Here is a 16,068-nt window from a genome sequence, read left to right on the forward strand (position 1 = left end):
AAGAAATAAACTTGAATAAACTTGAAGAAGTAAACTTGAGCTTGAAAACAAGCTCATCATCATTAGCCATTAGGAAATGGAAATTACAGTGAAATACCACGATATACATACTAGAAAAACTATAAATTTAAAAATCATACAATACTAAGTGTTGGTGAAATTGAGTAAGAACCAGAGCCTTCATACATTGCTGGGGAATCTAAAACAGTATGGTCACTCTGGAGAACAGTTTGGCAGTTTCTTAAAAACATAAACTTACCATAAGACCCAGCAATTCCACTCTTCAGAATCTACCCAAGAGACATGAAAACGTATATCTACACACAGATTTGTTGGCAGCAATACTAGACAAAGGCCCAAAAAACTGAAAACAAACCAAATGTCTGTCAATTTGCCAATGGATAAACAAAACGTAGTATGATCTATATAATAGAATACTTTCCAGCGACATAAAGGAACAGAAGACTGATACGTGATAGAATGTGGATAAAACTCAAAACATTATGTGAAAACATTAAGTGAAAGAAACCAGAACAAAAGACCACATACTGTGTGATTCTGTGTAATTGAAATGTCCTGAAAAGGTAAATCTATAGTCAGAAAACAGGTAAGTAGTTACCTAGGGATGGGGCTGGAAAAGGAGACTGCCAGTAAAGGGGCACAGAGAAACTTGCTTAGGTGGCAGAAATGTGACAGTTGTACAACTCTATAAATTTACTGAAAGTCACTGAATGGTACACTTACAATTGGTAAATTTTAAAGTATGTCAATAAAACTGTAAATGCACATATACATACATACATACATATACATAAACAGCAAAGAATACACATGGAAAGGTATAGATGAAAAACATTTGGCAATAAACTGGTAATTTTTTAAGATGAGTAATGAGTAACAGAGGCTCATTCTAGCACTTTGTAGCACTCCTTCTACTCCTGTGTATGTTAAAAAAAAAAATCAAATCATTTGACTATGTGGTCATTTGCAATGTAGTAAATACCATCAAGGTTTCCACAAACAAACACACAAACAAACAAAAAACCTACACGTTATTGTAGCACACCCTGTGACCTGACTACCCAAAAACCTCCCGTTCATACCTTCATCCACAATCAGAACTAGAAAGCCAAAAGAGTCACACACCCAGACTTTTCTGAAGCTACGGACAGTCCTGTAACCCAGTTCTGGCCTACTGGATGTAAGAAGGACTACCTCTAGGCAGAATGTCTAGGAAAGCTTTTAAAAACTGGCGTGCATTCATTTATTGGCCCTTTTCCTTTCACGCCCCAAACAAGGAAGCTAAAGCTAAGGCTCTGGAGGACATTATTGAGCTCTGTGCCAGCGACATCCTATCTTCCTCACTCAACTTCCCGTTGTAAGAGACAAAGACATCCCTTTCTTGTTTAAGTTAATACGGTTAAGCTTTTTCATTGTTTATTTAGAGACTGACTACTACTGCTGTGATAATACCCAATGAGTATCCCTCTCTTGCCCAGCGGACTACCTAAAGTATTTCTAATACATTTTCTAAAACTAGCTTGACTTCCCTTGAAGTGCCCAATGTATTCTTTTCTCTTCTTCTGTCTCTCACTGCACAAAGCCTAAAAAGTAAGTATCATCCAGCAGCAGTTATAATCAGGAATTGCCAGATCCAAAGGAAACAGAATGAACAGGTAACTTTTATTTAAATTCTTCAAGGTCTAAGATCTGACTCCTGTTTTCCTAGACTGATTTTTTTTAGCCCTTGGCATGTGATAATTTGCATGACTGCTTTTCACAACTTCTATAAAGTCATATCCTTCTTGCTTAATAAAGCCGCCTTTTTCTATAAGCATAGACTCCTTGCCACATAGATACGGTTGTAACCAAGAACAACAAAGGGCAAATACTGTACCAATTTGATTTGGCCTTCTATCCTAAAGATCTGCAGTATACCATAAACAAAGCCACATTCATCATCTTGGCCTAGTTCACACAGTAATGAAAAATTAAGCAACGAAGTCAATCACTAGAAATCTTGTTACTATAAACTTTCCTATTACTATTTCTATTACCGTAAAGTCATAAGTCTGTAATATTTTTCAAAACATCAACTCTCTTCAGTAAATTAAAATATTTTCATATTTTATTTTCATAAAATATTTTTCATAAAAAATATTTTCCTTTGGTAGATCCACTGCCATCAGGAAATTTAAAACTCCCACTACTCATATACCTCACTGGCTGTATGTTCTAACAAATTGCATTTATACAAATAAATTACATTTACACAAAGAAGGAAAAAAACAAGTACGGCACAATCACCTAGCTTTTTTCTAGAAGTCTAAAGGCAATAGGAAAACTGTGGTCATTAAAGACATTGATACCAACTGACGACTTGCACAGGTTCAATGCAGAATAAATCAGAAAACTGTAAAATTATATAAAATTATGAAGAACTCATGGGGCACCTGGGTGGCTCAGTCAGTTGAGGGTCAGACTTTGGCTCAGGTCACGACCTCACAGTTTGTGGGTTGAAGCCCTGCATCAGGCTCTGTGCTGTTAGCTTGGAACCTGAAGCATGCTTCTGACTCTGTGTCTCCCTCTCTCTGTGCACCTCCCCCGCTTTCTCTCTCTCTCTCTCTCTCTCTCTCTCTCAAAAATAAATAAACATTAAAAAAAATTTTAATTAAAATGATGAAGAACTCAGAATGAAAACCTTACGTGTCAAGAAACTGAAAATACTCATATCCAATGATTCTGGTAAGATAATTTGTACTAACCTACTTCTCTAAAATTGTATAGTGACCATTTTTGGTCTATCTCTAATACAAAGTAGTACAATTAAAACAAATTGAGTATCAACTTATAGTGGTTTCTATCCCAAAGAGTCTACCACTGAAAGACACCTCGAAAAGTGAAGGCAGCAACTGAAATTTCATGATACTTAAATTTTTTTAACGTATTTCAATTATGATAGAGTGAATGAGATAATCTCTAAGCCCTCTGCACCAATTTTTTAAAACCTATGAATCAAAAATCTTATCCATTTCTACACTAAAATGAGAAGATATGCCAAAGACATTGTTGTTTAGCTACTAACTTCTACTTATTTCAGTGAGTAATGAAATCCAATAGTAAGTGACGTTTTGTAAAAAAAAAACAAAACAAACTTGAAGCCTGCCTTACGACAAATTAGAAAACAGAAATATTTAATAAAGTACAAAATATTTCAGAAAGACTGTCAAACCTTGAAAAAATCTTCAAGCTGTTTACTGTTATAAAGAGCGGGGATATTGGCAGAGAACTGTAGCAAATCTTCTGCACACTGTCTTCTCTCTTCGATGACAGTTTCATCAAATCGTCCTAGAATGAAATAAGAATCAAGACTTAAGGAAGGAAGGATCAAACACCAGTTAGTGAAAGTTTACGTTCCCAGATCAGAAAGAAGTGACAGGCCTATCACTGCCTTACTACACAATCTTCTAAAGTCAAGTCTGCACAATCGGAGTCAGAGGTACTCTCACTAAGAAAGAAAATAATGTTTCTCATAAAACAAAAGGCAGAAGTGTCAACTGATAAATCAGTGGTGCAGCCATAGTCGAAGGCCTGTCAATGTAAGAAACTTAACGTTTAAGAAGCTGGTGATTTGAAACTCAAGTTGAAAAGAGAATTATAAAGAAATGAAATGGTTTTCCACAGTAATTTCATACTGTAATTACTCATATAATTTTCCCTTTTCCCACTCTTTTTGATTTATAAAGGAGCCGAAGAGAGGAAATTATGAGAACATCTGTATATCAGTGGGGTCAAAACCCTCAGCTTGAAGCAAAAAGCTTTTAAGCCAAACTCCATGTGCGCGTGACAGCAGGCTTATGGAAAGAAAGACAGTACTCACAGCACCAGTGAGCTCCGATTTACAAGGTGATCGAGAGGTGGTTTTCATAGAATTTTTTTCAATGCTATATGCAATTTGAATGCTGATAAGACATTTTAAAATATGATTATTTTGTACTACTCTTAGATCAGAATACCGGTTGACATTTGTCATAGCTCACGTATCATACTGATTGCAATTCAGGCTTAAAAATACAAAATAAAAAGAGGAGCACCATCACATTTTAAGTGGCTCTGCAGAACGTGAACAGAAAACTGAGGCACAAAGAGATTCCTCATTATGTGAACCAAGACAAGAATTTGACACTGAACCGCTAAATACCCTCAGCTCAATGCGTCTCATGCTTATGGGGAAGTGTCTACTTCATGAACACTAACAGAAATGGTTTTAGAGTTAGACCTGGGTGTAAATTCCAGCTCTCTCACTCACTAGCTATAAAATCTTAGGCAATTTCTTCATTTGTAAAATGGAGAAAATAAACAATGTACTTAAGACTTCCAGTCCTATGACAGGCACATAGCTAGCACTTAAGAAATTAATCACGATGCCTCTGAATGTTGAAGTATCATCACAATATCTAGCATACAGAGCCTGCTAATTAACTCATACTTGACTATGTCAGTGAGAAAGAACGGTCTTTTAACAGTAGAACATTCTTTCCTAGAAGATAGTCATTTTTCATTAATAAAAAATCTTAACAGTGATCCATAAATAAACTGCTTGCCTTAATGGATGAGTTCCAAAGACAGCAATCCTACAAAATTCCACGCATGTGTCCACAGCTACATCTTCCTAGGGAACGAGTCTCTAACTTTTATCAGCATCATCAAAGAGCCCAGAGCCCAGTAAAGGTTAACAGGCAAGCGGCAGTCAATTAGAGGATCTCTAACATTCAAAACACTGCTTTATTTATACTATACAACAGGCTGCCAGTTGCCAGCCCAGTATCTGTTCGTACCTTCTTCCTTAGTAAAATAATCCCCAATTTCTAACAGCGGACACGGCAACCCCCACCCCCTCAAGAAACCACTACACTGCCAGCTTGCCTTGCAACGGTTATATGTGGACATGGACTGAGTTCTAGCCAATAACAGACAAAAAGTTATATTGTGGCGTCCTGAAAATCTCTTTAAGAGATAGCCTTTTCTGGGGCGCCTGGGTGGCGCAGTCGGTTAAGCGTCCGACTTCAGCCAGGTCACGATCTCGCGGTCCGTGAGTTCGAGCCCCGCGTCAGGCTCTGGGCTGATGGCTCGGAGCCTGGAGCCTGTTTCCGATTCTGTGTCTCCCTCTCTCTCTGCCCCTCCCCCGTTCATGCTCTGTCTCTCTGTCCCAAAAATAAATTAAAAAAAAAAAAAAAAAAAGAGATAGCCTTTTCTTCTTTTTCCTTGTCCCTTTCTAGGAAGAACTATGACATGGGAGGTTAAAAATGACAGAGCAACAAGGCAGGAACTTGGATTCCTGATTACTGTAGAGCTGCCCTGCCTAAAGCTACCTTTGGATCTCATACCATGAGAAAGAAATTGACCTCTATCTGGTTTTAAGTTTTGTCATAAGAAACCAAACCTAATATACGTTATGCTAAATCTATGTTTCTATTAGTTCGCATGTCATATGCAACAATTCAATTAAACTCAATTCTCCCAATAAAAATCTAAAATGATGTGCTAGCTTATCTATCAATAATATTATCTGGAAACAAACTTCCAAGAGCCCCTACCCGTAAAGCAAATTTTCTGGCCTGAAAAAAATCTAGGTTATTCAGTCTTGGGAAAAATCTACTGGCCAAACAGGTTAAAATAACAGTTAAATATCCATTATTCCTTCTTGTCTAAATAAGAAACTAAGAATACAATGGTACTTATGACTAAAGTCCAATATGTTTAAGCTTTAAACAAAAAAGTTAATTCCAGTGCCTATGAGCATTAATAATTTTGTGAACATCTATAGAAAAATCCAGGAAATGTACAAAAAAATCATACTATATTTTAATCCACAAGACTACCTGATATTATCTTTAAATGCACTATGTACTTGTTGAGAAATTTTAATAGAAAACTCGCTACTTTTTAACGACATCCTAAAAAAATTATTTAGTAGCTAAAACAAATACATATGAATTTGGGAGCTTCAATCCTAAGAGTAATCAACCTCCCTATTAAGCTAGACTAAAATACAAGCAATGAGTGTATCAACTTCCAAAAAGATTAAAGCACATCTTTGTTGTACTTCTATTGATCTATGCATTTCCATTCCACTAAACTTGGACAAGCAGAAATGAATTAAAATATTTTCCAGAATGGAACACAACCAAAAATAAAGGCTTATGTATTACAAGGTTCAATTACACTGAATCCTACCATCAGAACAAATACAATGAAAGAACATGCTCACTTCTTTGTTCTTAAGATATTTCAGAATAACAGTAACAAAAAATACTATTTGTAACATAAACAAAAAAGAAGCAGATGAATTTTAATCGAATAACTACTGGCCTTAATGTATTTAACAAAGCCACCTAATTTTAAAATTTTTGGGGCGCCTGGGTGGCTCAGTCGGTTAAGCGTCCGACTTTGGCTCAGGTCATGATCTCGCAGTTCGTGAGTTCAACCCCCACGTCAGGCTCTGTGCTGATGGCTCAGAGCCTAGAGCCTGTTTCGGATTCTGTGTCTCCTCTCTCTGACCCTCCCCATTCATGCTCTGTCTCTCTCTGTCTCAAAAATAAATTTAAAAAAAAAACGTTAAAAAAAAAAAAAAAGTAGCAAGATCCAACAGGCATCCTAATGGCAGCCAACACCCTAGTGGCTATTCTCTAGTTGTTGGTCCTTCAGTATCATCTAAACTGCACTTGAAAGCAGCAACAATGAGAAATCATAAACAGGTACTTCTTTATCACCACTTTTTATTTCCATTCACAGGGTCAATGTTTATTTTCCTGTGAACAGAGTAGAAAAATTATAAGTAATTTGCAATAGAAAATGCAAAACATACTTTTCATAAGAAGGTTTCCTGTGCAATATTATATTTTTTTTTTAATTTTTTTTAACATTTATTTATTTTTGAGACAGGGAGAGACAGCATGAACGGGGGAGGGTCAGAGAGAGAGGGAGACACAGAATCTGAAACAGGCTCCAGGCTCTGAGCTGTCAGCACAGAGCCTGACGCAGGGCTCGAACTCACGGACCACAAGACCATGACCTGAGCCAAAGGCGGACGCTTAACCAACTGAGCCACCCAGGCGCCCCTGTGCAATATTATATACTATATTATTCGTGTGTACGTATACATTATATATAAGCCAGTCCCCCACTCCCAATTACCCAACAATGTTTTCTTTATTAAAAGCTGTGGGAGGAAAAATTAGATTCAAACATTCTACTTAAGCTGGTAAATCACTGGAAATAAGGGTGTCTCTCTTTGATTTACAAGCTATCTTTGGAATATTCTTTTTTTTTCTATGTAGAACAACATCTGGATATCAGAGCTTGCAACTTTTTAAAAATGCAAATGTCAACAATCAAAAACTGGTTATATGGAACAAAAAGCTGTCCTTGACCAGTAAGAAACTAGCTAGAAAAGCTTGATGCTGATTCTTAACTGAATCAAAAATTCATTCAGGGTAAAAACAAAGAGAGGTCAAGATTCTTTTTTTTTTTTAATATTATTTTTAATTATTTTTTTGAAAGAAAGAGCACATATGCTAGTGGGGGAGAGGAGAGAGGAAGGAAAGTGGGGAGGGGGGAGGGAGGGAGAGGGGATGGGGAGAGGGGGAGAGGGGGAGAGGGGGAGAGAGGGAGAGAGAGAGAGAGAGGGAGGGAGAGAGAGAGAGGGAGGGAGAGAGAGAATATCTCAAGCAGGCTCTATGCTCAGTGCGGAGCCCAACACGAGGCTCCATCCCATGACCCTGGAATTATGACCGGAGCCAAAATCAGAGTCCAACACTCAACCGACTGAGCTACCCAGGCACCCCGAGAGGCCAAGGTTCTTGGGTGTGAATTCTCTCTAGTCAACAGCACCAAGAATATACCTGTAAATGAATGAGCTGGATTAATTACTCCTTGTAACGAGGGAAAATGCATGCCACTGGGAACCCTGGAGGATTTCATGAAGAGGGTGTTAGAATGGATTTACAGGATACGGGTTTGTGTCAGGTACTTTTGGGAAAGGTTTAAAGAAGTAGGGGCTTTGGTGCTGATTCTGTTGGAAAGTAGAGATAACTCTATGGTTCTATGAATTCTATCTAATTCTATAATCCTAATTTTAATAAATCTTGAGGCAAGAAGATTTAATAAATCTATGAGGCAAGAAGAATGAAGAGAAGCTAAGGTTATAATTTATAAAGAAGCAATAGTCACGGTAGCAAGGATGAAGATATGCTTGATCATTTTTGTGACTTTACCAATGTTGATGTTTTTGTCTGTGTTCAGACATGATCTTGTCTATGGTCTTGCTTTTGTCTTGATCCAAGGACACAGAGTGGCCCTGTCTAATGTTTCTGTAAAACTGCTTATGTTCAACAGGAAAACACCACAGCCTAGATGTGAATGCCAGACCAACTCTAGGAAACACCAAGGTCAAATGAATAGGTAGCACCAGGCCAATTCTCTCTCTTAGCTGTCAGGAACTGCTTTTCTCTTTCTCATAGGAAATCAAAGTGTGATAACAGATCTAACAAAACATACAAAACAATGATCTAGTCCTGAGAAAGCAATCAGACAGGTGGAGACTTTGAAACCTACAAAACAAATGTCTTACACACTTTAAAAATGTCATTGTCATGAAAGACAAAAAAATGTACAGGAATACTCTAGATTATCCTAGAGGCATGATCCTAGATCCAAAAACAAACCTAAAAAGGACATTTTTAGAACAACTGAGGAAATATGAATATGGACTGCATATGTGATAATACCATTGTATCAGTGTTAAATTTCTTGAGTGTGATATGGGATTATGGTTATAGGGGATAGATACATGAAACGCAGCGGTGAAATATCTGCAACTTATCCTCGAATGGTTCAGAAAGAAAACAAGAGATACATAGAGAGTTATCAAAAATGTGGCAAATTGTTAACAATCAATGGACTAGGGCTGAAGGTATAAAAGTATTTACCACACTATTCTTCTGCAGGTTTTTCTGTAATCTTAAAAATTCTGCAAATTAAAAACAATTGAAAAAAATAAGTCCAGTGATATACCTACCGGTGAGATGTACAACTGGAAGGGGAAAACAACTAAGCCTAAAGGAAATGGAAAACTTCCTAAGTAAGGAGACATCTTATGGTCTGAGAGGCTAACAAGAAAGTTCACAGCAGAGCAGTACAACACTAAAGTCAGAGACACAAGAGAGCATTAGAGGTAAACTGAGCACCAGAGGTACATTAGAGGTAAACTGAGCAACAGAGGATAGCTAACAATAGCAGGTATGTGTCGAGCACTGAGCTAGACACGTGGCAGATAATCCACAGAACACAAAGGTATTATCCCGATCTTAACAATAAGAAAATAGACTCAGATGTTAATTTGTATACAGCCACACTGCTAGTAAATAATGGTTAGAAGATCTGGGCCTAAAGCCATCTGATTCCAAAAGGCATGTTCTTTTTTTCACTATACCACGAGAATAGTCACTACATTTTTGATGGTTGTGTAAACTGCAACAGGATTCTCTTTTGCTACTGAAGTTTACATAGTAAAAATGTGAGAGGAGTTAAAAATATAGACGATTAACCAACAATCCACCCCCACCCCAACCACAGCTGCTGCCTGCAGGGTTCACTGCAGTTATCAAGTATTACAAATGGACTGTACCATTTACTAAGAGAGATAAATTGCTTACTTATTAAGATTAATAAGAAACTTTCATTCTACAATACATAAGGATGTGGAGAAAAGTTGAAGATAATCCATTAGCAACAGCAACAGCAGCCACAAATCTCGACCCGTTTAGAAACCACTACCTTTTACTCAGTGACAAGCGTTTGTTTAAGAAGCTGGCTGTGTACCTCCCAATATTAAAGATATACGGATGCAGTTAAATTCCACAGTACAGAAGGTATAAAATAAAATTTCCCTCCTCCCACACCCTGAGGGGGTCCATACATTACACAAATGTGTGCAGATTATGTCTTCACACAATTATGTATGTCTATTCAAACACAGATGGGATCTCACCAAATGTATTGCTGTGCAACATTTGTTGTCTGTGTCTAAAAAAATATAGCTTGGACATCTTTCCACACCAGTATATTTCAAATAGCTAAATAAGTCCATTAATTGGCTAAACATTATGGCATATCTGTACAATCACATAATGAGAAAATTCAGCTTATGTGCAGTTTTCTTCTATGAAAATGCTGCAAAGAACACCCATATGCATGTACCTATGTGTGCACACAATTGTGTGTGTGTACATTCTCAAAATGTGATCTGCAGACTGCTGGGGTTCCCTAAAGGCCTTGCAAGGGATCGACAAGGTCAGAACCATTTTCATAATACTATTAAGACAACACTTGGGGCGCCTGGGTGGCTCAGTTGGTTGGACGTCCGACTTCAGCTCAGGTCATGATCTCGCGGTCTGTGAGTTCGAGCCCCGCGTCGGGCTCTGTGCTGACAGCTCAGAGCCTGGAGCCTGTTTTGGATTCTGTGTCTCCCTCTCCCTCTGACCTTCCCCCTTTCATGCTCTGTCTCAAAAATGAATAAATGTTAAAAAAAATAAAAATAAAAAATTAAAAAAAAAAATAAAAATAAAAAAAAAGACAACAGTTGCATTTTTCACCACACCGACATCTGCACAGATCAACTAAAAGCAATGGCAGTAAAACCACAAACCTCGGAGCATGAATCAAGACAACGGCACCAAGCTATACTTACTAGTAATCACCATACTCCTGACTGCTACTCACTCAGACTAAAAAATTTTTAAATGCCAGTTTCACTTAAGAATGACCTTGATGAAGCAATAAAAATTATTAACTTTACTAAATTTCAACTCTTGAGATCATTTCTAGAAAAAAAAAAAAAAAACTACAACCATTGAGATTTGGATATCTGGCAGAAACTTCCTCAAAACAAAACAAAACAAGACAAAACCCACATAAACAGGGTGCCTGGGTGGCTCAGTCGGATGAGCATCCGGCTTCGGCTCAGGTCACGATCTCGCGGTCCGTGAGTTCGAGCCCCGCGTCGGGCTCTGTGCTGACAGCTCAGTCCCTGGAGCCTGCTTCGGATTCTACGTCTCCCTCTCTCTCTGCCCCTAACCCACTCACATTCTGTCTCTGTCTCTCTCAAAAATAAATAAACATTAAGAAAAAATAAAAATTAGAAAAAAACCCACATAAATAAAGTGGGCCCAATCCTCAAGGAAAACTACCAATAGCATTGTTGTCAGTGATGGAATTCAAGGCATTAAGTCGCTGCAAGCTTGACAGCTTTCTAATACTTAAAATATTTCCTTTAAAGATCTGTGGTACTATTAACCATTTGGGGATATTATACAATTAAATGGGTCAACATATGCAACATCTGCATAACTAAGGGAACTGATATTTTTCGCGTGACCAACGCATGATATTACAAGCTCATGCACAGGTAAAAGATGCATTCAAATTTAAGACAGATTAATGAATTTTAATACAACAAAGTCCAAAATAATGAATTCTAATATAACAAAGTACCAAAGGTTTGTTGATAGGATTTCAGATTCCATAATGCAACTAAACTTTTAAGAAATTACCACTTACTAAGTTTGGGTGTATCTTCAATTATCTGAAAAGCTATTAAAATACTCCTCCCTTTTTCAACTACATCATCTGCATGACCCTGAATTTTCTCCATATACTTCAATTAAAGCAATGTGTCACCACCAAGTGGATCCAGAAGCAAATATGAAAATCTAGCTGTCTTTTCTTGATCCAAGCACTAACTCACAAATGTAAGTTAATGCCATTCTTACAATTTTTTTCCCTTGGAAAAGCTATTTTTCATAAAAATATTAATATGCAGAGGAGGCCTGGCTGGCTCACTTGGTAGAGCAGCAACTCCTGATTTCAGGGTCATGAGTTTGAGCCCCACGTTGGGTATAGAGGTTAAAAAAAATTTTTTAATTTAAATTAAAAAAATATTAACATGTAATGTACTCTATTTTTCATTTTATACAATAATATTTTTAAATTTCTAGTAAATATTAACAGGTCCAACTACATAAACAGTATTTTGAGATGTTCAATAATTTTTAAGATTGCTAAGGAGACTTCTGAGACTAAAACATCTAACAATCATTGATAAATATCTTTTTTCATTAATAAATATCTTTTATGCAGAGGTGAGAACAGATATGTAGTAAAATTTACTAAAAACAGCCTTGTTAGAAAAAGATGTATTTTTTTTTTTTGTAAAAAATGTTTTTTTTAACGTTTATTTACTTTTGAGACAGAGAGAGACAGAGCATGAATGCGGGAGGGTCAGAGAGAGAGAGAGGGAGACACAGAATCTGAAACAGGCTCCAGGCTCTGAGCTGTCAGCACAGAGCCCGATGCGGGGCTCGAACTCACGAGCCGTGAGATCATGACCTGAGCCGAAGTCGGACGCTTATGAGCCGCCCCGAAAAAGATGTATTTTAAACTGACTTCCAAAAACTGTGCAAATTTATACTCTTCCTGTTGTGCATTTATATCCCCATACTAAGTATAACCTAACTTTTTAATTTTTGCCTTGAGATTGACTTTCAATGATCTCACTGCATATAACTACTTCGTCTCTTAAATCCTAACTCATTCTTTTTGTTCAACTTATTTTTTAGGCAATTATGTGTCAGGCTTGGTCCCGACATAAGTCAGAATAAAGCAGCCTCTAATCACACAGTTGTGTCTGGGAAACAGAGAGAAAGAGGAAGGAAAAGACAGCTAAGTATGAGGGAGGTTTCTTATTTTTTAGAATATACCAAGAACACCTTTTGGTGTGAGTTCAGAAGCATGATTCTTAAAACTCCTCAGATTGGGGAATTTTTTTAATTATTTGCATCGTCATAATTAAAGTAGGGTGTCACTTGGGTTAATATCCCAAATAGATAAAGAATTCATACAATTCAACACCAAAAAAAATAAATGATACAGTTAAAAAAATGGGTAGAGGGTCTAAGTAGACATATTTCCAAGGAAGACACACAGATAGCCAACAGACACATGAAAAGATGCTTATCAGTCATCATCAGGGGAATGCACATCAAAACCACAATGAGATATCTACTTCACACCTGTCAGGGCTGTGATGAAAAAGACAAGAAACAACAGGTATTGGCAAAGATGTGGAGAAAAGGGAATCCTCTTACAACTTCTGGTGAAAATGTAAACTGGTGCGGCCACTGTGGAAAACAGTGTGGAGGTTCTTTAAAACATTAAAAATAGAACTACCATAAGATCCAGCAATTCCAATTCTAGGTATTTATCTGAAGAAAATGAAACCACTAATTCAAAACGAAATATGCACCCCATGTTTATTTCAATATTACTTATAACAGCCAAGATCTGGAAGCAATCTAAGTGTCTATCAACAAAGGAAATTATAAAGTATTGGGGCGCCTGGTGGCTCCATCAGTTACGTGTCCAACTCTTGATTTCAGCTCAGGTCATGATCTTGTGGTTCGTAAGCTCAAGCCTCACTTCTGGCTCTGCACTGGCAGTGTGGATTCTCTCTCTCTTTCTCTCTCTCTCTCTCTCTGCCCTCCTGTGCTCTGTTTCTCAAAATAAACAAATAAACTATAAAAAAGAAAAAGATGTGGTATACATAAACACACACACACACAATGGTATATTACTCAGCCATAAAAAAGAACGAAATCTTGCCAGTTATGACAATACAGATGAACCTAGAGGGTAGTATGCTAAGTGAAATAAGTCCAAGAAAGACATTTACAGTACAATTTCACTTACATATGGAATCTAAAAAACAGATGAGCAAACAAAACAGAAACAGATTCATAAATACAGAGAACAAAACTGTGGTTGCCAGAGGGGAAGGAGTTTAGAGAGAGGCAAAATATATTTGGTGAAGGGGATTAAGAGGTATAAACTTCCAGTTATAAAATAAATAAGTCACAGGGATGTAAAGTATAACATAGGGAATACAGTCAATAATATCATAATAATTTTGCATGATGACAGATGGTACTATCATTGCATGGAGTTCATAATGTATGTAAATGTTTAATCACTATGTTGTACACCTGAAATTCATGTCATATTATATGTCAATTGTACTTCAATTTTAGAAAATCTTTAAAAAAAGTAGACTACCACGAAACTTCAAAACTTGATGGTAAGGATGCCACATACTAAAGAACCTCTCTTTCAGAACTTCTAGATCATAATGCTCACTTAGCTACAGAAGACTAAGTTTGAAGACAGAAGCTGAGTCATCATACCCACAGTGCCTATTTTTAAAATGTTTCTTGAATTAAGTGTGCTTTTAAAATTTCCACATAATTATGGTTGGGTTGATATTAATCAAAGAAGACTCTTAATAGCAGCAAAATCATGGTCCAAAGAGGTAGCAGCTCAATGGCAAAACACAACTATACTTTTAATCCGAAAACTGTCAGGAAAACAAGTAAGAAACCATAGATACTGGGTAATAACGATGAACAGAAGGCACCAAAAATGTGAACACCGTGGAATGTTGGGGCTCAAAGACCCAAAAGCAAGCAAAGATTAACAAGAGTTTATGGATCCCCCAATGCTTCCTAGGGGAACAAAACGATGTTAGTTAGTCATCAAAACTAATGGTCCTATTGCTACTGACCACATCCCTCAATTGCTTTTCACCTAAGAAAATACAAATGCTTTCCTTTGTGATTATGAACCTCAGATACCTCTTTACATTAGTTATATTTCAAGATATCATTGTAGATCATGAAATTTTTTTTAATGTTTATTAATTTTTGACAGAGAGCAAGCAAGAGAGAATCTGAGTGGGGAGGAGCAGAGAGAGAGGGAGACAGAATCCGAAGCAGGCTCCAGGCTCCGAGCTGTCAGCACAGAGCCCGACACAGGGCTCAAACTCACAAACCGTGAGCTCATGACCTGACCCGAAGTCAGACGCTTAACCGACTGAGCCACCCAGGCACCCCTATCATGAATTGTTAATATTAAGTATTTGTTAACATTAAAGAATTGTAGCAAAAAAGCTGTTGATGGCCACTCCATTCTGGAATAATGGCATAAATGCCACTGATGTTACTATACCATTATGTGTCTCTGTATCTTGTCCCCAGATCTCAAGGAGTTGTGAAACATGCAAAATATCCTGCAGAAGCAAGTGTAAATAAAGCTCAGTGAATACTGTGGTCCTGCAATCAACCTGAAAAAATCATTATTCCATGTAAACTACAAGCCGATGGAAACTGGATAATTTCAAATCATTCAGACTTCTTCCTAAATCAAAGAGAGCATCAGTAGGGTCAGTGTAGAGACCAAATCCACATAGTAATTTGAACAAGGAAAGCTTAATATAAAGACTATTAGACAACAGTTTAACTTATTAAAACTCTGAAGACTACCCCAGGGAAAAGGAAAGTATCCAAGGAAGGAACAACCTGGAAGGGGAACCCCTCCCCAAAGTTGGGATTGGGATCCTCCTGGAGAAGATGTGGTTGTAGTCACCGAATGGGAGAGAAGTTAAAGTTAGCTGGATTTCTTGGGCCAGAGGTGGGCCACAGTGCCAGGAAAGCAAGAAAGACACCTCCAGAGTTCACATGGGACAAGACTAGGAGACGAGCAACACAAGAGTCACAATGCCGGGAGCCCACTTACAAGCAAAGTAACACAAGGCCTGGAGTACACAATGTCTGTGTTGGAAAGGTCGTGGGAAACAAGTTTCTGGGGTAAAGGCAGGCCAAGCCCGGCAGATAGGCATGCAGGAGAGGGGGGAATCAGGAGCCTGCTCACCTGCAAAGCAACAAGGTCTGGGGTTCACAGTGCCTGCAGGAAACAACCTTCGGGAAGTCAGAGAGTCAGATGCCCACTCTCCAATAGACCTGGGGTGCCTTGGTGTACTCAACTAAGTGGCCACCAAACTGGCTGGGGATGCAAGCTTATCAGCAGACTGTGCTTTAGGTGTACAGCTGAGGCAAAATGCCTCTGGCAACAGTGCAGGGGGAGCAAAAAGAAAAACAAAATTCATAGCACACTGGAAGA

The 16,068-nt window shown here is 37.7% G+C and overlaps 1 protein-coding gene across 5 annotated transcripts in view; it reads right to left on the reverse strand.

The window, feature by feature from the left end:
* The window catches only part of RPS6KC1 (ribosomal protein S6 kinase C1), a 215,574-nt gene that overhangs the window by 177,297 nt on the left and 22,209 nt on the right, over positions 1-16,068 (reverse strand). For all 5 annotated transcript variants that reach the window (XM_049634156.1, XM_049634157.1, XM_049634159.1 and 2 more), the window contains exon 4: positions 3,233-3,348. In XM_049634156.1, coding sequence (XP_049490113.1) covers positions 3,233-3,348 — 116 coding nt within the window. The remainder of the gene's footprint in view (positions 1-3,232; positions 3,349-16,068) is intronic.

This window comes from Panthera uncia, chromosome F1 (genome assembly GCF_023721935.1).
Source record: "Panthera uncia isolate 11264 chromosome F1, Puncia_PCG_1.0, whole genome shotgun sequence".
Classification (NCBI taxonomy): Eukaryota; Metazoa; Chordata; class Mammalia; order Carnivora; family Felidae; genus Panthera; species Panthera uncia.